Genomic DNA, 24,320 nt, shown 5'->3' with positions numbered 1-24,320 from the left:
AAACCACGTTATTAAAGGGCAGCTTCTCATGTGCTTCAACAGTTCAAGACCTGGAGTCTTCATTTAGAGCTTTTTCAGCACCTGAGGAAGCATTAACTGATGCAGTGGTTTGCAAATGAGGTTGTACTTGGAGTTAAAATAGAGGTCATAACTGAACAGTGCATGGAAGTTATGCAAAATTATTGCAGTCTATGTTGCACTGTCCTCCACTCTTGTGTGTCTTCAGTTTAAACTGAAGTATGTGCTCACGTTTCAAAAATGCTTGTGTGTTACTATTTATGCTCTCATAAAGGCATATAGACATGCAAACACAGAACTGACACACACAAAGTTTCACCTGAGCTTTTCAACCCTCTGGAGCCATCTTGACCTTCATCTTCACCTCATCACCAGCTTTGCCACCATCATTTCACTGTTCACTTTACTTCATTAGTGAATCATCAAGAAGAATTCACAAAGCTTTGTTGTGAATTCAGATATGTCAATTTGTGTGTTCACAAAGTGAAAGAGAATGTGTTGGCTCTGAGAGGAAAGTGCAAAAAGCAATGTCATTCTCAGAAACTCTGGGTGCCATCTGGTGGGCATCTTCCAGGACTGCAGGTCCCACTTTGGAAAAAGTCTGAGACCTCACCTGACACTGACATAATGCAAGTGTGATCAGTCTTTGTGTGTGTGTGTGTGTGGTGTGGTGTGTGTGTGTGTGTGTGTGTGTTCACATCTTTATCTTGCTCTCAGGCAGAAACCAGGTCAGAACACAGAGTGAGGGAGGTTGCCTGCATTTCAGCAGACGCTTTTGTCTCGGAAAAAAAGAAAGAGAAAGACAGACAGAAAGTGAGAAAACAAGAAAAGTTTCAGTGTTCAAATATAGCTGTGCTGGGTTTTAGGCTAGAGGTGTTGGCTGCCTTGCAGTTTGAATACAAGGAGTGATGATATTGTTTGTTCATTGTTGCTGTTACTCCCGGGCTGCAACATCCATATCTCCACCTGATTAATTTCAATCCCTGCCATCTCTCTCCTCTTTTCTCCTATTTTTACTTCGCTCTGTAGTCTTTAATAGCTCAAACTGCGTGAGTACATTTCATGAGAGCACAAGGAGCAAGGAAGAGAGTGGGAGTAGGATGGAGGAAGTGATGTAGAGGATGAAGAGAGGGGCATTAAACATTAACCACTGCTATACATCTTGCACTTATCATCCTCTCTTGCCCTTTTCCCTTGCTGTATCACCCTCCCGACCTCCACATCTCGATGTATCTTCGTCAGACTGTGCAAAAGAGCGTTAAAAAAACATTCCTCACATTTTTCAAAGTGCTAATTAGAAACGATGTTGAGGCTGGTGTTGACCTCAGATCTGTTCCCTCACTGCGTTCTTGGAGGACTTAGACCTGTGTTACTGGAGGCGAGAGGCTGGAAGGGAATTGTGTGAGGACTCTAGAGGAACAGTAAGCCCTAATGCTCGGGGATAACAGTGGAATTTACAGTGCAAGGTGAAGGAAATGAGGGATTATTTGAAAGATAGGAGATGTGACATGTTGGGCTTCCACCCACATTCTGCGAAAAGAATTCATTAATACTAATGAATGTGAAAGGAAGGTGATGATGCATGCAGACTGACAGGGTGTTCCACACATTCGTGAGGGATTAGGTTGGGTATTTTGCTTTGAAAAGGCCATTTGTTTGTCCATAAGCTTAACTTTGACTGATTTAGTTATCTTAAATATCTATTCTAGCCCTTCCATCAGTGATTCGGTTACTCCCTTATCTCTGTGGCCTGTTTCCCACAGTGTGTCTGCCATGTCTCTCTTTTACTCTTTGTTCAGTCTTGTTCAATCTATGACTCAACATATTTTCCACTATGCATGCCTCATGTCTTATACAGTTTCTGTGGCTATTTCTTCTATTGTGTGCCACAATTGTTCCTTGTTCTAACACGAGTACAGCAGCTGTATGTTTTTCCACCTTTTTATCTTTCACTACTACATATTTTACTGTTCCTACATGTTCTGCTACTTTTCTGTGTCTGGTCTGTGTGACCTTGTGTCGTCTCTTTTCCTCTTTCTCTTTTTCTCTTTTTCTTTTTCTCCTGTTCCCTCCTACAATTCCCGTCATTTGGCTGTTTCTATTTTGCCGCTTCTGTTCCCTCTCCCCCTGCTATTTCTCAACTTTTCATCCCTCTCTTTCTTCATTTTCCCTTTACCTTGCCTTGCCTTTTTCGGTTTTCTTTCTCCTTGCACTCTTTTTTTGTCAACCTGCTGTCCTTCTGAGCTTTCTCTTATCTTTCTTGCCTCCTCTGGCACTCTCTTTCTCCTCCCCCCCTCCTTCGTTTTCTTCTTCTTCTCGGCTGTCCATCTGCATCATGTGTCTCAGAGCCCGTGGTGGTGTGCGCCGTGCACCCTCCCGCATCCCATAGTGCTCCCTCCTTCCTGCGTCAATACGCTGGTCATCTGGGCCGCACCGCCCTGCGCAGAGAACCAGGTGGGGGGCTGGAAAGAGACAGAGCCTACCTGAGCCTGCACAGGACTGGATCTCTGGGTATACACACACACACACACACACACACACAAATACACACACACACACACACACATACACACATACATACACAGTTTACACAGTGAAGTATGCATGCAACCATAAGCACACAAAACCATATAGCTGTATATATATAATGTATATAAGTAAAATGGGTTAATTCCAAATTTCTGTATATTCAGTTTGGAAAATTAAACCAAAGCCTGGAGCTCATTCTATGGCCAGAAGTCAGTAAGGGAGTCATTTTAAAACAAACCAGTGGTGGAAAATAAAATTGAATTAATTTTGATTTTATCGTTTCATGCAAATATTGTACAGTTAAAATTACTTGATACTTTGAAGATCTTAAGTCAAGATTTTACCCAGAAAGCACACAATCCATTTTTAAAATCTGATGCATTTTTACAAACTTATGTATAAAGCAGGTCTATGAACTAGCTTTACTTCAACCAGCTACAATATAAAACACTACATATACAGTATTGCTTCAGAAAGAACAATCCAGTAATATAATATGATAGTGACAGGAGCCATTCTGCTGCTACTTTTGTACTTTAGTACTTTTGCTTTTGATGCTTTAAAGGCCGTTACTACCTCTGTAGGTCTGCGTCAGTGAAATTTTGGATACAGATATACATGTTGTATTTTTACTGTGAGGCATCGCTACTTTTACTTAACTAAAAAATCTGAGTACTTTGTTCACCACTGAAACAAACACACTCCCAGGCACAGACCACTCGCCACACACAGTTTCCAGTATCATTCCCAGTCAACTTTGTCTTCTGTCATTGTCTTTGTCGTAACATTTTCTGCATATTTTCATATGTCAGTAGTTCAGAAAACAGAGCCTGTCTGTATCTCTCTGTCTTTGCATGCATTAAGAAGACTTTATTATTCAGCTGTCATTGTTGAATACTTATTTAGCATAATTATATAGACTGCGTTACAGTATATAGCACATGATTGTCAAGCTTGAGCAATACTGCCACCTGTGGGTGAAAAACTCTCATTCTCTCTCTCTCTCTCTCTCTCTCACACACACACACACTCACACATGTCATGTTAATGTCAATTTTATGGGCAACAATAAGAGGTGAGTTTGTGTGTGTGTGTGTGTGTGTGTGTGTGAGAGAGAGAGAGAGAGAGAGAGAATGAGAGTTGTGCATGCATGTATGTGGGTTTTCAGTGAGTATAAAACCATATTTAATGACACAACATGGCTATCCTCCCAACATTTACTACGAATCTGGAAAGCTAAAACTCTAATGACCTTAATCCAACATACACAAACACACACGCACACACATGCACATGTTCACAACACTCATTGCTCACACAATCACTTTTTCCCTCTGTCTGTCTGCATTATGTAATGGAACGTGTGGTCCGTGGTTCTATGGATCCCAGTAATCTCATTTCCCACTGTGGCAGAACAGCTTATATCAGGAGCAGTGGGACAGAGCGAGGAGGGGAAAGTCAAGGATGGAGGGAAAGAGACGAGCTGAAGACCTGGATGCTGGATGGGTTTAAAATGAAATGGAGCTTAGAAAATAGCGAGAGATTGATTTATGGGGGACTGTGCGATAGGGAAGGAGAAGTGAAAAGTACAGATGAAAGAAGGGAGCGACAGACAGAGTAGTAGGAGAGTGTTAGTTCCACTATGGCTCCTTCAGGAGTCATATTAGCTTTGTGCTGTGTATCGCCTGAGTCCTCAGCTACATGAACTGCAGTAGACCTCAACAAGACTTCTTGCATCCATTGAACTCTGGCTGACAAGAGACCTAGTCTTGTAATATGAGCTCACAGTTCTTTGCAAGCTGGGAATAGGATGAGAGTGGATGGATGAAACTTAAATGATCCCTGTACAGAAATAGGGACAGCAGCATAGGGAAAGGTATCATTTGAACACTTTCGGTACTATTGTTCATGTGATTCCTGTTTTTCAGTACCAGTGCCAAAACATACACATACAAGTTTTCAAATTGTCTAAACACACAAGAAGAACTACACCAGAACATTACCTAAAATGCAATAGTCAATCTGATCAAAGACTAAATAAATTATAGAAATCGTCTTAGACACTCAATGCCAGCTTTCAGTACTCAATGGTTTTTAATAGCTGTCACCCTGAGCAGCAGCAGCAGCAATACAATAGTAATAGGATATAGCAAATGCTAAAGGGATGACGTTAACATGGCACCTGTAAATATATCAAATGTTAGAAGGTGAGACTGAATCAAAGCTATAAGAATGAAAAGGACAAAATCTCTATGCATAATCATGTTTGGGTTTATCAATTACCCTCCACTGGAGTTTATTGACACAAACTCATAGTTAAAGTAATTTCCAGTGCATTGTAAGAGATGAGGACAGTATGGTAATATGGAAAATAGAGCCTGACTGATAACTGGATTTTTGAGGCCATTAATAATGAATACTTTTATTTGAGTTCAGCAAATCTGATTTTTTTTTTTTTAATATAAAGACATTTTTCTAAAGGGTCAATTAAGTTTATTTCTGAGTGGGACACTAAGTAAACTTGTCAGAGCTTTCTGGTAGAGCAACTTGGTTTTATGTCTACTTCTAATAGAGAAATACCAGTAATATATAGAAACATGTGAACGTCACAGTCTGTCTGGCAGAGTGACTTCATTCTGTGAAGTCCACAGCTGAGCTCAGAGAAGCCCTAAAAAGGACGTAGCTTGACTCAGAACCTAGAATAGATGCTATTCTATTATTAAAATCTTGATAAGGCGTAGTTAAGAGGTACACTGTGTGAGTGCATGTGTGCGTTTTCCACTGGTTGGTCTCGCTGACTCACTGTGTGCCACTCAGCAGTCAGAGCACGTCGCACCCTTTAATAAAACGACATGATGATGCAATCTTTCTTTCCTGCTGCACTAAAGAGATTACCAACCTTTCTCTCTTTCGCTCTCTTCCCCTCCTTTCTCTGTCTTCCTCTAACTTGCTCCATCTATCCATAGGAGTATACAATTAAATCCACTTTTCATCTGTGTAAGTGGGCTTGACTGCAGGGTTACAGTATATGTGTATGTTACAGGTGGCCAGTAGCCAGAGCTGGAGAGTTTTTACAGGTTTGTGATTCATCTATTGCTAACTGGGCCAACACCCACTCCAACCACACTGTACTTACAGTCTTGGAGAGATGAACACTGCACTTTTCATTTCAGCTTTTCACCACTACCCGATCTCTTTCCCTCTGTGAAGATCTGTAGTTGCACTGTTGAGGATTAGTCGGTCCTCCTGTCTGTTTTACTGAGAGAGAGGACTCTACTGAAAAGCTGCCTTCTCCTCTCAAAACCCGTCGCAGGCTGCTATTTCTGATACCGTCACAGATGTCTCCTCTCGTTCTTTTCTCTCCTCTGTCTCTGTATCTACCTCTTTCTCACCACATACATCAAAATGCTATATTTAACCTCCAGATAAAACCAGAATGGGGCAAAGATAAAAGATGGAAAGCTTTTCAGACCAGCCTTATCTCTCTCCCTGTGTATTGTTCACCATGAGAGACCTTGTCTGTGCCAGGGATTTAATGTAATGCATTAACACTGCATTAATCGCTGTAGCCCTCTCCCTCTCTCCCTACACTCTTAGCCGTCCATTTGCTCACACTAACCCTTTTCCCTCACTCCCAGATTGGGTTTAATAAGAACAATGGAGTGGACTCCTTTTATGTAGTTGGTCTTGTAAGCTTTAATGTGTGTTAGAGCGGCTTGCTTGAGGCTAAAGGAAGATGTTATTAAGGAATGCTGGTGATTTTCAGAGCTACATAGAAAGGAGAAGAGGGGGTGAGGCGTTGGGGACCAGCACATATGGAGCCAGTAGCTTACAGTAGGCACTCTGGTCGTAATTGAATAATAAGATTCCTTAGATGCAGATAAAAGGTTTAGAGGTAATTACTGCAGTCTAAATTCTCCCTCTCTCCAACCCCGTGTGTGTTTCTCTATGCGTGCGTGTTCCTCGGGGATGTTATATGCTCTTTGATTTTTATGGTCTTGCTAGTCTGGAGGCGGACTGTGGTATTTACAGTAAAAAAATGATGAAAACAATATATTTTAAATTGGTATCTCAAATGTAGCAGAGCAAACACACTGTAAAGATGTTTAAAACAAGGTGGCAAGAAAATGTGACAGTGAATGAGACCTTGAATGGGGTGAAAAGCTGTGTGGAGGTGGCTGCAGAACAAGAGAGAAATCTTGGGTGTACAGTCGCACTTGTGAATATAAAGAGACAGGGAGACAGTGATGGGTGAAGGGTTGAGTGGCGAGCTTTTGTCCTTGACGTTTTAAACAGCCTGAAGCTCAAGGATGCAGCACTCTGCATCAATATCTGTCGGTCAACACACTGTAAATGGCCATTACTCCTTACTTCAGTCTAACTGAAAACATAGAGTAATGAACCCAAAGAAAACAGTCATGAGTACATCTCATGTAGGTTTTACTTAAAAATGCTTACATGCTTACAGTCCAAATATTTATTTTGATATAACCTCCACACCTAGCTAGATTAAAAAAACAATAATATGTGTTAAGTAAACAGTAGGCCAATGATGTCATATTTAATTATTTAAGCCAATTACACCATTACATTTTGGCTGCTGCCATGTATGGTTTGTATAAGTAGTCCTATAATTGAGTGCATCATTATTGACATGTGGGGTGTGTAAGCTTCTCTGCATGAATGTGTTTTGTTAGTTAAGGCCTACAGGACAACCTGTTTATTGACATGAAGGGAGAGGTGAGGTTTTATCTTTCAGCAGCTGGGCACATTTGTTAAGTGTTAATCCTTGAGAATATTATGAGGAAAGATGGCATTTAATATTTTATCTTGGTGACATTTTGAATGCAGTTGCCATTCAGCACATTCATGTTCTATAAACACTTACTCTGATGTTTCTATGGTGGCAAGATCCACTGTTCCATACCATGAAATATGCATACTAACTATACTAACTACTATACTACTACTATACTAACTATACTAACACACTGGTAGCTGTAGCATATTTATCAAAAATACACTTCTACTGGATTATCTATCTCTAAAAATTGCTACAGCTGCATTTTTCTTTGTCATCTTTTTATCTTTTTATATTTTTTAGATAGTCTTTCTCAAAAATACATTACCATTGTAATACCTTCTGAATAAAAGCCTCACACTTTAAAGATCCCATGAATGGACATTTTAACTCCCTGAAACACTGTTATTTACAGTGCTGCAAGAACTGTGCAGATTACTCTCTCTAGTGAAAATGGAAAAAGCATACTAAAAATAGTCCATTACAAGTAAGACCCTGGCACTTTAAATTTGACTTATGTACTTTTACTTAAGTGTAAGCAACAAAACTAACTTAGATCATTACTGTATTATCCTGTTATTGATGCATTAGTATATAAGCAATAGCTGCAGTTAATTTCTTTAATCTGCTTCTTGTACTGTTGGGTGGTTTAATCAATATAAGGCATTATATATTACAAACCGATCATTTGTTTAATATGTAATATTCTAATTTGAAAAGTAACTAGCAACTAATGCTTTGAAATAACTGTAGTGGAGTAAAAACTATAGGGTTGGTGCAAGTCAGTGGATTAGAAATATGAAGTAGCATAAAACGTAAATACTCAAAATTTTACTTGGGTAAATGTAGTGAGTTACTTTTCATCAAAAGTTATTTCCCAGATAACAGTAAACCTTCAACCAGTGAGGTCATCATAAAACAGCCCATTACTTAACATGGAGAAGGATGGATCCTTTGTGTTGTGTCGCATCAGGAAAAAGATAACAGGAAGTAATGGGACCTTCAGACATGCTGGTTGTACAACACAGCACTACAGAAAACAATCACTTGATGCTCGTGATGCCGCCCCCCTCGGTCACTGCTGCACATTTTAATTAGAACTGAAGTTTGGAATCTATACAAAGAAAACACAAGTGCTCTCAAGTGCTGCAAATCATTCTTCAGGATTAACACTTATACATGCTGCTGAACAGTTCCTTGTTTGTGATTTGTATAAGGAATATAATTGTGCATTGCCTGAATGTGCTGCAGGTGTGTCAGACAGAGCCTTGTGCTGTATGTGTGTAGTCTTCATAGGTATGTGCAGTAAATGTGTATGCAGTGGCATGTATAGGGAATTGTGTGTGTACTATATGTGCACATGGGCTGAGTATGAATAATGGCCCATGGTTCAGGTCCATGGGGAAGGACGGAGGAAGGAAGCGAAAGAGGAAGATAGAGCGACTGTATGAGAGAGGGAAGATGGGAGCCAGGATGCCAGAGGCATCACTCAAAAGCCTCAGGGTTTCAGTTTCTGCGCTAGCGAGTGATAAGGACGGGAGGCACAGGGTGGAGAGGAGGGAAGAAGCAAGAGAGAGGGAAGGCAATTGAGATAGAGCGATAGATAGAGACAGAGCGCAAGAAAGAGGCTGATCAGGCAGAAAATGTTGTCATCGGCTCCTGAATAGAAAGAGAGGAGGGACTGTACTGTATATTCAACACCATCTCTGGAAGCAGATAGAGATAGCAAGAGCAAGGGAGGAAGCGATAGAGACAGGAGGTGGGTGGGAGAGAGAGAGAGGGAGATAGAGAGAGAGAGAGAGAGATTGGTATCACATGAGAGGGAGGAGAGTAATGGCAAGGTGAAGGGAGGGAGCAGGACGACTAACAACACTGAAAGCACTGATAGGGGCGCCAGAGGCAAGGAAGGAACAATCGAGAGAGGGGAGTGAAGAGAGGGAGAGCGGTACACCAGCCTGACTAGAGTGGTGTGCTGAATAACAGAGGAAGAACAGGGAGGACAAAGGGAGGAGGTCTGACAGCAGGAGAAAAAGAAGAGGAGGAGGAAGAAGACGACATCGGACTGTAAATGAAAAAGTAACCAGTGGGAGAGTGTGAAAGGAAGAGCTGGGAGCCAAAGAGGTCAGATAGTTGAACACCAGACAGGTGAAAGTGTTTTTCTTCCTGGACAGAGTTGTAAGTTTCGGTCTCTGTGCTTGTGTGTGTGAGTGTGTTTCAGCATGAATCATAGAGATGGAGACAGAACACCTGTTATTTTGAGATGACGGGGTGTAACAGTTTTCAGCTTGCGTGTGTCGGACCGTCTCTGCAGCATTTTGCCTACCTGCACAGTGTTTGACCTTCCTTAGTCAGCAGGCAGAGTGTGACTGCGGAGAGAGAGAGAGAGGGAGAGGGAGAGAAAGAGGAAGAAAGAGCAAGAGAGAGGGAGTGTCTACTGGAAAACAGAGAGAGAGAGAGAGAGTTAAAGTGGAGTAGTAGCCGAGGGAGTTGTTGCATTGTGATTAGTGTGCCTGTGCAGTCTGCGCTGTCCTCCCAGTGTAAGACTTGTGTTCTACTACATGGGGCTCTCCTGGAGGTAAGGAGGCAGCCAGAAGACTGGATTTGACCCATAATTAGTTGCAGCTCCTAAAAAATTGACTGGACAATAAGACTGAACCAAAGTGGTCCCAACTCCTTAAAAAAACCTGGATTTTATATTTTTTAAATCTCCTTTTGAAATGTATTTTTGAATTTTTATACACACTCTCAGCAGTAGAGCTTTGAATCCTCTGGAACGATGGATATGTCAGGCAACCCCCCAGGGTGCTCTGCTCGTGCTCCCAAGGTGGGAGACTCTAGGATGGGGGAGGCTAGAGTAGGAGAAGGGATGAGAACAGGGGAGAGAGACACCCCGCTGAGGCTGTCACCTTTCCGTATGCTTCGAGTGCTGGACTCATGCCGTCCTCCAGGAAACCGTATTGGTGAGTTTCATCACTGTCATCTTCACCACCAAGTTCATCTACATCCTGTTCCTCCATTCCCTCAGATCCAAGTCAGTCCCCAAGAATAAACTGATCAGATGACAACAGTTTTTAAAACAATATGAGTTTAATATTGTATATTCTTTAAATATTGTTCAATAGTTGATACTGAAATTAATTATACATTTTTGTGCCTTATAATGTTTTAGAATAGTTGTATTCCCATTGCATTAGCACATATAGTATATCTGTATATACTAATTTCAATCTTTGGACTTTGTAATTAAGATCAAACAAGTGACCTGAGGTTTTATTAATTACAAAGACACAGATTTATGCTAAGTAACTTTCTCTCCCAATCTGCTGATCCTACAACTTTGAACTCCTTAAACTTATTAATTTCTGAATATCATCTCCTTTATGTGGCTGGTTTAAAGATTAGGGATGGCTCAGGGCAGTGTGTGTGTGTGTGTGTGTGTGTGTGTATGTATCTTCAGGGATCCCATGTACTCCCCAGAGAAGTGAAGAGTCCTCCAAGTACTTCCTCTGAATTTTTTATTTCCTTGTCAGCACAATGACTGCAGTATCTGTATTCCTTCCGCTCATGTCAAAACCAGACAGTATGGTGTCCTGTGCTTAGAAACTGTTTGAGAAATCTTGACCTAAGAGGAAAAAAAAGAGAAGCCAAGTTCAAAGCCTTGTAATAAATAGCAGGTAATGTATTGGATGTGGAGAGTGACTGTTAATTCTACCAGTTCACCCCTTGAGCAACCCACTGAACTGGGTGCCTGGCCTTGCAGAGTGAAGGCTTATGACAAGAGAATCCAAACATTTCCATTACTCTTTGAAGGGCTCTTGAAGTGAATCTTACACTTACTTTACTTCTTTTAACATCCTTTCCACTGGCTTTTCAATCATTTTCTGAGGCACTGCCAACATTTGCCGGAGATGGATTTCCAGCTAAGTGGAGTACATGCAGAGTTGGGTGAGGTAAGGATAGTTCTAAAAGCAGCCCACTCACTCCTCCAGACGTGCTAGCAGGGAGTCAGCAACCCTAACTAGGCCAGCCGGGATCCACACAGGGAGGCAGTGGTAGCTCATGACATTTACTGTCTGCTCTTAGTCTGTTATGGAAATGGAGCAGAAAGAAACTGCAGGAGACTAGGAAAAGAGTGTCCTGTGTGATTGTGTGTTTATTTTGAGCAGAGAATGAAGCCAGTAAATGAGAGAAAAATGCACGTACTGCATGTGTTAGCGGAACATAATCATATTATGTTGTGTCCTGAGCCCAGGTGATGGAATTTTCCTCCCTGGTCAGTCATCCTGTCTCGTGCCACCCGTATCTGCCCGACTGTTTACGCAAACAGACGAGCTGGAGACCTCTCCGAAAGTGAGAAAGACCTGTGACATAATAGGAGCACTGGATACTTGCTTGTCGTGAGCGTGTGGTCATGTGTGTGCGTCTCTCAGTATGTAGATATCCTGGATCAATTTCCCCTCACTGTCGTATCAGTTACCTTGAGTTTAATGTTTCACCATCAGGGTTGTGAGGGTTGATTCCTGATATGACTACTCACCGCTCAGTTTTCTTACCAAGCTATTGCATTCCCAGAATCCTTGTGTCTGGATTTGAGGCCGCAGGCAGAACATCAGACTTGGAGATTTAAATGACTACGAAATGGTTTACTAAGCATTTACACAGATGGCTTGTGTTTGGGTTGTGTTTTGCTAATGAGCATATGCCGTTTTGTCAACAGATAGTTGGACCAATGGACAGATGTAGGTGGAAATTAGCTACTGGGTTCTATACAGGTAGTTGACTGTGTCAGTAAGAAAATCTCTGACTCAATTCAAATATAGATTTGGTTTCTGCAAGAAATTCAAAAGGGAGGATAGTTTTCATGAGTTTTTAGAAGGTTTATGGAAGGTTTGAGTTCACAGTAAAGCAACAGCAGAGATTAAATTTAAGGAAAAACACCCAGCCCAGATGATGACATACTTAATGTTTATTCCTGACAAATATTTTCTGGCCATTACATATTATATCATGCTTTTAGCAGTGCTTAACTGTATGATGAAACCAATTTTCTCTTCTTTTACTATAGGCTATAAAAAAGTAAAACGAAAGCTGTGTTTAAAAGATAGTTTGCTTTATTTTGTTGATACACTGTTTGCAGAGTCCATATAGCATCTTTTCCATTTTTTAAGTCAGAGGCAGAATCCATAAAACTAGCCTGCCTCTCTCAAATCCTAAGCTTGAGTACAGGAAAGAGACACACAATGACCTAGAATCAGCCTCAGGTGGAGTTGCCCCGCTCTGCAGCTGACAGACAGTGCATTATAATAAATAGCTTTACCTACCCAGCCCTCCGTTGTTCTATCCTACGGCTGAGGTGTCACAGCCTCTCAAGGGACTTATTTTTCTTCCACTTCATTACCCCCCCCCCCCACACACCACACACACACATCTAATCTTCCCTCCATCTCCCTCTTCTCTGCTGAGGGTGGCTGTTAGAAATGTAAACATTAGGTGATAGTAAAGTAAGATGTTACGAGTGTTAAGGAGTGAGCTTTGACATCTGTCAGGTTCCTCCACCAAACATAAAACAAACATGCGCGCACACACACACACACACACACACACACACACACACACACACACACACATACACACACACATACACACTGACACGTACTGTATGTGCTGCACATGACCCAGACTTGAGAGCTATCAGGCATCACACACTGAAACCTGAAGAGAGACCCTTCCCCCCACATTTACTCACACACCACTGAAGGAGGCAGTCCTGTCTGCAGCACCGTGACTCATTAATCAGATGGATTCTGGGTGGTGGTGGAGGGGGTGTATGGTAGGGGTGGCAGGCGGAGACGGGAAAGCTCCCATTGCATGCAGGGTAATATCGATCTCAGACCTCCTCATCTTACCGATGGGATTTTATACACACTTCGGCAAACACCCCTGCATGGCAGGTGGTACAATCCATCATCTGGGGAATGGGACCCTACTATGGCTCTCGGAGGGGTGAATGAAATCTAAGAAAGACAAAAGGTTGTGTCCTCTGATGGGCACATGGAGAGAGTAATAGAGGAGGCGAACAGAGTGAGAGAGTGTTAGTGTCATTAAGCAAAACAAAAAAGCCGTCCAGGAGACCTGAATTGAATGAAATGACAAAATGCTTCATGCAGGTGAAAATATCATAAAATATTCAGCTCAGGTTTGGATTCTCTGCCCGTACAATGTCACACAGGGTGAAATTCCTGACAATAACAATTTGCCGGTGTCTGTGTTTGTTTGTGTCTGTGTGTGCTTTATAGGTATTGTGCATGAGAATGTGAAGATGGGTTCAGATGGAGAGAGTGACCAGGCGTCTGGCACGTCTTCAGATGAGGTCCAGAGTCCAGTCAGGGTCCGTATGAGGAACAACCACCATCGGCGCATCTCTAATGAGGTACGGGAAGCCAGGACACACCTGTTATGCACACGCACACAGACACACACGCACACATACACACACACACACACACACACACACCTGGTTTTATATCAGGCGTGCTGCACTCATATATCGAACCAGAGGAAAGCACACCTGGACAGAACACTATTCACTGAGATTCAAAAATGACCCCACAAATGACTCCTGGGCTCTGTCCAAAGACATTCACACCTTCACTATTCACTACACATTAAAAAGTAAATGCTATATAATCACATAGTCTGTCAGACAGAAGAGCTAGAGCGATACGTCGGACAGGCCCATATATTGATCTCGATCAGTAACAAGACAGCTGTAAAATATCCTGGTCAGTATTTATCTTAGGGATTTTAGGGATCTGTATCAGGATTGTTTGTGTATGTTATGTGTTTTTTGTGTAAAAGAATATCGGCTGATATATAGTCTTTAAAGTCCCAAATATTGATGTTAGTGTCAGCCTCATAAATCCAGTATCAGGATTTATTTTAATACTGGGTTATATCAGAAGGTAAAAAAGCAAATTTAAACACTACTCTGGTTATTTCATTTTATCTGGCAGCCCTCTAAATGTACCCGTTTTTTTCCTTGTCTGCACAATGCAGGATAGTAGTTAGCTCACAGTTAGTGGCCATCGATTATACAGTCATCGATTTTCTCACTCTTTATGTTGTGAGATTATTTTAGTCCAATAATTATGGTTAGTAATTCTTACCAGACATCCACAAACCACTACAAAATCTTGAACCCACAGTGGACCACTACAAAATGTAGTGGACCACTACAAAATGTAGTGGTCCACTGTATGAAGTACTGTGAATGATTTCAGACACAGCCCTGTGTTTTTGTGGCCATACTGAACATACATTAAGTGTCTTGTGTGAGTGCACCTGTACTATCTGTGCACAGGTAAAGTTACTATTGGTTGCTTTAATGTGCCACATCCCTGAGTATGTGCTCACGTCTCGGTCAGATTGTGCATGTGTGTGTGTGTGTGTGTGTGTGTGTGTCTGTCTGTTTGAAGGAGTTGCAGAGTGATGAGCGCAGCATTATTACGGGAAATGCCTCTGGACACACAGGCTGCTGCCTCTGACTGCTGTGAAGAGTGGAAGGGACTAATTTAGACCATGTTTACCACAGAGGGAGAGAGGAAGAAGAGAGGGAGGGGGCAGCAAAGGAGAGGAAAATACTGGGGTGAGGGAGTAATTATGGAAGTAGGAATAATTATTGGTATGACAAAGAAAAGAGGAGAACCAGAGGAACAGAGCTCAGGAAAATGATAAAAGGGAAGAGGGAGAAGGGGAGATGGAGGACAAAATGATGGTGGGAGAGAAGAGAAAAACAATGTTTCCTCTCAGCTATCCCCCCTCTGTTCACCCCTTCCCCCCATCTGTCTTTCTCCCCTCAGGAATCTGTCCATTCCTCTCTCCTCTGCTCATGTTTTCCCCTCTTCCCCCTCCTCCTCTTTTTTCCCTCCTCCTCCTCCTCTGAGCATGTGAATGGCACTCTACCACAGTGCCATCCTCTCTCTCTCTCTCTCTCTCTCTCTCTCTCTCTCTCTCTCTCTCTCTCTCTCTCTCTCTCTGTGTGTCAGTGTGTGTGCAGTCATGTGGCAGGTCAGAGACATGCATCGGTGAAAGCGCATGTGTGTGAGTGTATAGAAAGACACGTTTAAGGAGGACAATGAGGGAGCTACTAGAGCTGTTCTGCATTGTGAGTATGGGGACACACGTGTGTGTGTGTGTGTGTGTGTTACATGTGGGTCTTTATTCAGTCTATACCCGTGAATAAGAGGGCATTAGTGTCAGTGTCTTTGTGAACTTGTGTCTATTGTTGCCTTTTTGAAGAGTATGGAGCCTGCACATGTGGGAAGATCTGTTGTTTTGACCATGAGAATTCGGAATTGCATGAAATAAAATGTGTATGAGGAAAAAGTCATTATTTTTGAGGTTGCGGTATGCAGCTTTAGTGCGTTGTTCTTTCTTGCTGTCTTGTGTTTTACTCTTTAACGAATCAGACATTCAGTGGAGCTTAAACGTGTAAATTACCCAGGTCAAAGTCTGTAGGTCATGTCGGTGCATGTGGCCATGTGTGGCTTATTTTTCATGTTGTGATTATGGATGTGGAGTGTGTCACTGTCCTTAGGGTGACAGCTCGTATGTAGCACTGCATGTTGTCGTTTTAGCCAATGAGCTTGGATAAAACCGTTTCAGGCATGAAATCCCTCTGCCTTTCGTCTTCAGGCATACACACACTACTCCACACTCCCACTAACATTCACATGTAAACACACGTCAATTCACACACCATGGGGTTTTTGGGAATGGGCCAACCACCGCTGCCATGGAAACTACGTGTGATTGGCACCTTGCCAGTGAACATGTCCTACATGGGAAGCATATAGGAGCGAAGCATTATGAGAGTAGCATCACACAAATTGCATTGCAGCCAGGGCTAGGTAGTGAAAGTAGTTCCAGCTGATGTGGAGTAGTATTGGTAGAGGTATTCACTTCACCTGTGCTATTAGGTAAAAATCTGTCAACAACAAAAATACAATACTAACCCAAGTATATGGGAGTAGTGAATTCTCAAAATTAGGCATAGAAATGGGGTCAAAATGTCCAGTAAATGTTTTCTTGTTCTTCTCAGGAGATCCCACATTTCCTGAATGAAACTATAATCTTGACATCTGAACAGTACGCACACTCAGAGAGTGAAGAGAAGCCAGCTACTTTAGGCAGAAGAGTAGAAGAGGAAAATATCAAGCATGTTTAATAGCAAAAAGACTGGTTCCAGATGTGCTCGGGATGAGTTTGTGAACTCAGCGGTGTGCCAGCCTTCTCACTCTGCCAACAATATTTTCAGAAAATTATCCTGAAACTTGCCAGCAGCTTGTTTGGAACTTGCCCCATCATGTAGTGGCCTTGTATTTGGTCTTTCATTCAAGCTTACTAGTTGTAACTGTCATTCACATCATCATTGATTCAGAAGAGCAGATGGCAAAGGTTCGTATTTTGTCTTGAGTGAGCTGCTGTCACTTGACAAAGTCATCGCCAGGAGAGACAGATGGAGAAAGCTGATTTGTTTCTCTTTTTTTGCTGTTTGTTTGTTTTGTCTGGTCTCAAAAGTAGGCCAACTAACCAAGGCTTGAGAAAGAATTTTGAAGCCAGATCATAGTGATCAGTCAAGTCAGAGTCATCAAACTGTCAAGCGGCCAAGAAATATGATGTCATTTTAGGGATAATGATGGTTGGTTAATACACTAGTCTGTTTGTTAATGTTGAGATTGTTGGGATGTCATCTTATATTTGAATTACTATACATACATACATGAATACGTATGACTCACAAACATGTCACTACTGTCATAGAGTTACAGGTTACAATTTCAGAGGAAAATCAGCATGGTGTTGATATATTACAATACTCATAAACCTTTTTTCTCCCTTTAACCCCCCCCCCCCTCTCTTTCAGGACATAAACAAACGTTTGTCTCTCCCAGCTGATATCAGGCTACCGGAGGGCTACTTGGAGAAGTTTGCCATGAACAGCCCGCCCTTTGACAAACCCATGAGCCGCAGGCTACGACGTGCTTCATTGGTCAGTACTCAGTGTGTGTAAATTTTGCATCTGTGTGTATGTGTGTGCAGAGCAACTGAAACTAGTTATAGTCAGCTGCTTTGGTGGGTTTCTTGGTCCCTGCTTAGCATCTGCTTGTGCAGTTTTGTGACTACTGCTGGGTGTGTGCTGTTCCTTTGATGCTGCTTTGTTTTGAAACAAAAGTAATATGAACTTTCTCTGCCATTATGTACTATTAACATGGACAACTAAGGCCATTATATTCACCAACAACACACACACACACACACACACACACACACACACACACACAGAGCAAACACACATAGACTGTAACACACACTAAGTTATGCTATAGAGCTTACAATGGCTCAGTGGGGGGGGGTGAATGACAAACTCTGTATTATGAGTGTTATGACTATGAAACTGGGGGTGGGAGAGAGGGGGATGATGGGTAGGAATAGGCAGATATTCATGAATATGCAGCATGTCCCTTTATACTCCTTTGTAGTGCTGCTGAAGTACTCCTGCTCTTTCACTTTGTTTTTATTTTGGTCACACTTTATTCCACATTACTCCTTTGTTTCTGTCATCACTCAAATTTTCAAGCTTTCCCTCATACATACATAACTGAATAAAGCCCTTCTCACTCATTATCTCCCTGCCTCACATGCTTGCTTCTTTAAATTAAATTTAGCCGGCTTTGATACATTTTACTTAAAACATGATTACCAAAAGCCTGGATATTCTATGGGAAAGCATAAAGGATTCGCCCTCCATCAGCCATTTTTGCTGTAATTATTTAACAGGGCCAGTGCCCTGCCTCCGGCTCTCAGCTTGAAGTGATTTAATGACGCAGCTTTTCTGCAGGAGTCTCACAGAGATGAAAGGAAAGAATGTTTGAAGGGAGGTTTGCAGCGAAGAAGGGAGGTTTATGGTGTAAGGGCGGATCGGAAGAAGAGGATAGTCTGTCTTTACAATATAAATAAGTGGCAGACATTTTCTTACAAGGTTTGTCAACTTGTGTGTCCGGCTGTGTGTCTTTGGGGTTGTCGTATGTATGTGATGCAATAGAACAATCAATAATTCAGCAGCAGCATCATCAGACTCAGATGCTGCAGCTCCTCTCCTGACTAGGATTACATACTGGGACACCTTGAAGTGAACCAGAGAGCAAGGAGGAGAGGGGGAAAGACACAGGGAGGGATGACAAGAGGATATTAGGTGAGGAAATGACAGATAGACATGATTTAAAAAGTGATAAGATGTTGAAAACAAGGATAAACAAATATGTAAAGGGGAGTTTAAGAGAAGATAATTAGCTGCTGCAGTGAAGCTAAAAACAGCCTGTACTGGACTGCAGAGTGTATGTAGGAAGGTACAATACAGCTAGATTTTTTATTAGAGTAGCTCATATTGTGTACTTTATTTAGTGTGCTGCAACCAAGCAGAATTATGTTTTTGACTATGCAGTTCAGTATTTTCACTGTTCGCTATTTAGTTTGATTCAGGACTACTTTTGGTCCTTAGGTCAGTTTGAGCACCTGTAGCTGGAACTGATGAGAGGTTTGATAAGTCAAAACCTCTGAGCATGTTGAAAATGTTTGCACAGAATATGAATGATAAATGAATGTCTTTATCCCCCAGTCTCTCTAAATGTGAATGGACGTATAGCTCGGTCACAAAAGTGCGAGTGTGTAACGTCAGTCACCCTTTACCTCAAGAAGTTTCAGCTTAAAAACGACAGTATGCATCTCTGCATAATGAGGTAACGGCTTTAGGTTATCAGTGTGCTTGTCATTTGTTACCGTAACATAGAACATGTGTCCGGTGTCCCACAACAGATACTCGCATCTGAAACTGTGTATTTTGATCTTTGAATCGCTTCCAGTGTAATGTAAGTGAAGTTGGTTGGTATCAGTTTTCTCTCATGGCTGTTGCCCATTGATAATCAATTATTCACAACAGTCCAATGAGATTCAGTGTTCCATGGTGCTGAGGAAAGAGATGTCATTTTATCTCTAACCACAACACTTAATGGCATTATGCAACGCTCACTTTTTTCTAACCTATTCAAACCTGCAGTGCGAAAGACACCAATTCATGTGCCCCTCTCCACTTTACAAAGTTATATTTTGCTGTTCACTATATTTTATGCTACTGTCTACTGACAAAAAACTCAAAATCCATAACTGAGCTGAGGTCTTCTTGGTTCATTCCTTTCGGTCAAACCTTGTCTCTTGTTATTGGTGGTTTACAGGAAAAAGGTGACACATAGCAACATGTTTATTGGTTGATTGATTGAAGTCCTAAGGACTGGCTACATCATGTTAATGAAAGGGCTCTTCTTTCCTCCCACCTCCCATTGCCTGCCTCTTTCCTCAGCAGACGGCTGTCATTTTCCCTCTCCCACTCAATATCCTCAATCCATCCTCTTTCTCCCCTTGAAGCCTTCTTTCAGGCAGCAACACAGAGAAACTCTAATTAAAAATGAAATGTGGTGGTGGTATTGGACTTTCTTCTCAATACACATTCGATCCTGTCTGCAGACATCTTTCTTCTCGCACTTCTTACTTCTTCAGTCCGTCCATCTGTGTGTCTCCTCAGTTCCTGTACAGGGTTTCAGACAGAGCCCACATTTTGTTTAGTTTATGTTACTTTAATTTTGTCACTAAAACTTGGTCTGACCTAGTTCTGCTGAGTAAGCTCACTGGAGCGTTGGGAATGAAATGAACCCATTGCCATCGAAAGCATACGCAGGGACACACACGCAAGCACACAGACACAAAAAGGATTGTAAGGTGCATAGACAGAGAGTGCAGTTGCACGCTACAAGCAGAAAAAGGGCTGGAGGTAAAGAGGTGGGCATTTCTTTATTTTAGAGATGTTTCAAAAAGGCGAGAGGCCACAGATATATTTACTGGAGGGGACATGGTGGTCATGTATGTGTGTGTTGCCCAAGAGACTGACTCCCCTGCCAGAAGAACAGCACAGTTCAGCAACAGCTCCTGACAGCCCCTGTCACAAGATGGGAGATGGGAGCAGCATGTTTTTGTGGGTGTATAGTGTGTGTGTGTGCGCAGGATGAGTGTGTTTACATTTGAGCATAGGCTACATGTCTCATCACAAATATTCTCTTGCCCACAAGCACACACAGCCAAATACACACCAGACATCCCGCTGCACATAAATGCATACACCCATGCACATTTAAGCATTACCAGATACAGATACAAAACCAATATATAATAAATATTGATTCTAATATATATATATATGATTTTGTCTGTTAAATAATTATGCAAATTATTTGTGCATACCCATGCACTCACACATTTGTTTCACTGTGTAAGCTTGTCCTCTTGTGTCTGAGCTTGTTGGCGTTTAGGCATGCCTTTAAAGAGATCACATGCTTCATCAGCTAACTTGGTCACCAGAGACCCTCCCCCTCATACGCGCATATACAGGCGAATAGTCAAGCATTGGCCTGGCACTCATATCAACATCATGATGGGATGGGCCAGCACAAGATTGAGAGAGATGGGTAGGTTCAGGGAGATGAACACAGATAAAACATGGCTGAAATGACCCTGACAGACATAGACAAATAAGTGAGGAAAAATGACAGGGAGAGGGATAAACACTGACAAGCCTATGGGTATCACAGCTTGACATAGCTACATCCATCTATAATTCATGACCCGGAAACCCAGGGGCCGCATACATTATACAGCTAAACCTTTATTAACTGAGTTCAGGATTAATTCAGAATTCACGATGCACACACCGATGCCTACTGGATATCTATAGAAAAATGTTTAGAAGTAACATGTATTCCCCATTAAGTTGTCTGGTGTGCAGGAACTCATGCCATAGCCAGTTGTCTTTGTTATACTGACTTCCTGTGGCCAAAAAATATATGTGCAACTAACAATGATGTCACTTTGCAGCAGTGAGGAGACACTGGGAGGAGACACAAAAATAACATGTTGTCCAGATGTTCGAATTAGGCGACGAACGCATTTCCCTGTGCTTGTATGTCTTTGTGTGTATGTGGGTTCATGTGATGCAGTACATGTAGTGATTGAGTGACCTAGACAGTCAGAATCTTTGAATGGTAATGTCAGAGGTCTGATGAAATTTAAGATTAAGAAATAGCATACAGTGGAGACAGATGGAAATAATGTTTGTTCAGGATCTTCTACTTACTCTGTGTAATACACCTGCATTTATGTAGGGTCCTCTTAGGAAGATGTGCTGTTTGCACACATGACTGAAACAAAATGTACAACCAGAGTGGAGCTTTAGAAAAGGTTTCACTACCCAATCAGACACATGTCATTTAAACATGGCTGTTTACTATGTGCAGTGTTCATGTAAATGTAATGTGTAGAATAGATGCTTAGTAATACTACTGTACTGTAAGCGTTGGAGAAACCAAGCTAATGTTTTAGCACAGAGACAGACACACACAGAATGACAAGGCCTGGTGACTCAGACCCCTGCAGTTCTAGGTCAGATGTCAGCAGCGATGGGACTAAAATCTGAACTAACAGCCTTGGCACTGAGGATTTGATTCTGGAGACAGTTATCTTAAATATGGTGGAGTAGCCAAGCCTGGCCTGCAATCAGGCTATAGCCAAAATAAATGGGCCCTGGCTAAGTGGTAATGCACACTGATAACGCCTCAACTGTTTTCTCTATGTTTTCTCCAGTCTGAGATTGGCTTTGGGAAACTTGAGACCTACATCAAACTGGACAAACTAGGAGAGGTGAGCTGAACAGAGAAAATCAGAGAAAATGACACTAAGCACATACAAACTCCTCAAACACTCATTTTGCTTCATTTTACAAATACACTCACATGCTTTCTGTCTTTGCAGGGGACGTACGCTACAGTGTTTAAGGGTCGAAGCAAGTTAACAGACAACTTAGTGGCTCTGAAAGAAATCCGCCTGGAGCACGAGGAGGGTGCGCCCTGCACAGCTATCCGAGAAGGTACTGAACTGCCGTGAACAGGTTTAAATAATGTGCTTTGAAAGTAAACATCACACATGTCAACACAGAACCACATTGTCAGGGAGCTTGTACGGTTTTGACAATGTCGCTGAGACTTCCAGTTGCTGCAGAACTGTAGTGTAACTATTGGATGTTTTAGTTCTTTTCACAGGTTGTCTTTGTTTGACTGACAGTGTCTGATGTGTCTCCCTCCTCTAGTGTCTCTGCTGAAAGACTTGAAGCACGCCAATATTGTCACTCTCCATGACATTATCCACACTGACAAGTGCCTGACACTCGTATTTGAGTACCTGGTGAGTGTCTGTGCTCTGAATGTGTCCATGTTTAGTCTGTGTGTGTAACAGACAATCTGAAAATCTTAATACTCTTTCTTCCTTACTTACGCCCTCTCTTCCTTTCTCCTTCATCAGGAAAAAGACCTGAAGCAGTACATGGACGACTGTGGGAGCATCATGAGTGTTCACAATGTCAAGGTAATTCATAGTAATATAAACGGTCAGTATTGAAGAAATGCTGTTGAATGTAATCATTCTTTGAACGGTTTAAATACAGAATTACTCCCTGGTTACAGATTCCATCTTATCTTGATTTATACTTGACACAGTGGCAGCTTGGGTTCTTAATAAATCTAAAAATGTATTGTTGTTCTTTGATCTTTGTTGTAATCCCACACAATTTTTGTCATAACAATAAATAACTTTGGTATTTAATTATGTTTAATGGCTTAGTGAAATACTGAGCTTGCAACAGTAACTCATACTAGTCCTCTGCTCTCAGATCTTTTTATTCCAGCTGTTACGAGGTCTGGCGTACTGCCACAGACGGAAAGTCCTCCACAGAGACCTTAAACCCCAGAACCTGCTCATCAACGAAAAAGGAGAGCTAAAACTGGCAGACTTTGGTATGGCAACACTTTTACTAGAATCACAGTACATCAGTCATCAGTCTTTTTAACTGTCTTTGTCTCTGTCTCTGAGTTGGTTTGACTTTTTAGAGACCAAACAGTGTAGTGCAGGCGAAAATAATTGATTTTGACATGGACAGCTTTGACATTTGCCTGATTTTCCTTCAATAACAACTGCAGTTTTCAAAGCACAGTGTTGAAATCTAGACTTAAAGCTACAATTATCTGATTATTCAGTCTTAGTTCTGTTAAGATTCTGCCTTTTATCCATTTTTTATTTTATTTTTTAGAAAATATATACTGCATGAGTTTGAAAGCCTCACTAGCGACCTCTAAAGGCCATACGGGTCCTTAGACCCAACAGGATTTGTGATTAACCACACAACACTGCCCCCCTTAGGTAAAAATTGAAACATGACATCATGACATGACACAGTCATAGAGTGCAGGTGTAGTCTTGCTGTGTAAATCACTAATAAAATGACCAATTTATACAGTATATTGACATTGAAATGGGAATCTGGATTAAGAAAGCATATTTAAATATAATGTACAGTTTGCACATTCAAATCAATGTCCAAGTTCCATAGAGTAATAACAGTGTGTAAAACTCGAATGCAGGCACTCAAATGCAACTCAAGGTGTTCTTAATTCAGTATGTTATATATCATGTCAAGTTAGTTTTATTTACAGGATATTTTATTGACCTGTTCACCTGCGGTGCCTCACATTACATTAAATAAATAAGGCAATACTTAGTGTCCCTGTTTGTGTTTGAATTCAGGTTTGGCACGAGCCAAGTCTGTCCCTACGAAGACCTACTCGAATGAAGTTGTGACATTATGGTACCGACCACCAGATGTGCTTCTAGGCTCCACTGAGTACTCCACACCCATTGACATGTGGTGAGCAAACATTTACAGAAAATACACAGTTTTAGAGAAAAACATTGCAACTACCCTTTGTTGTCTGTGTCTTTCTTTATGTTGTTTTCTTGCCTTTGTTTGTATCTGAAACAT

General features: G+C 41.6%; 1 protein-coding gene across 1 annotated transcript in view; it reads left to right on the top strand.

Moving 5' to 3' along the window:
* LOC108877908 (cyclin-dependent kinase 17-like) overlaps positions 1-24,320 on the top strand; it is a 38,025-nt gene that overhangs the window by 6,146 nt on the left and 7,559 nt on the right. The window contains 9 exon segments of the mRNA XM_018668137.2: positions 2,365-2,529; positions 13,645-13,778; positions 17,274-17,399; positions 22,094-22,150; positions 22,262-22,376; positions 22,596-22,690; positions 22,808-22,870; positions 23,175-23,298; positions 24,086-24,206. Of these exon segments, the coding sequence (XP_018523653.1) occupies positions 2,365-2,529; positions 13,645-13,778; positions 17,274-17,399; positions 22,094-22,150; positions 22,262-22,376; positions 22,596-22,690; positions 22,808-22,870; positions 23,175-23,298; positions 24,086-24,206 (1,000 nt within the window).

This window comes from Lates calcarifer, linkage group LG6 (genome assembly GCF_001640805.2).
Source record: "Lates calcarifer isolate ASB-BC8 linkage group LG6, TLL_Latcal_v3, whole genome shotgun sequence".
Classification (NCBI taxonomy): Eukaryota; Metazoa; Chordata; class Actinopteri; family Centropomidae; genus Lates; species Lates calcarifer.
The sequence above is the reverse complement of the archived record's forward strand: the minus strand, read 5'-3'. Positions and strand labels throughout refer to the sequence as shown.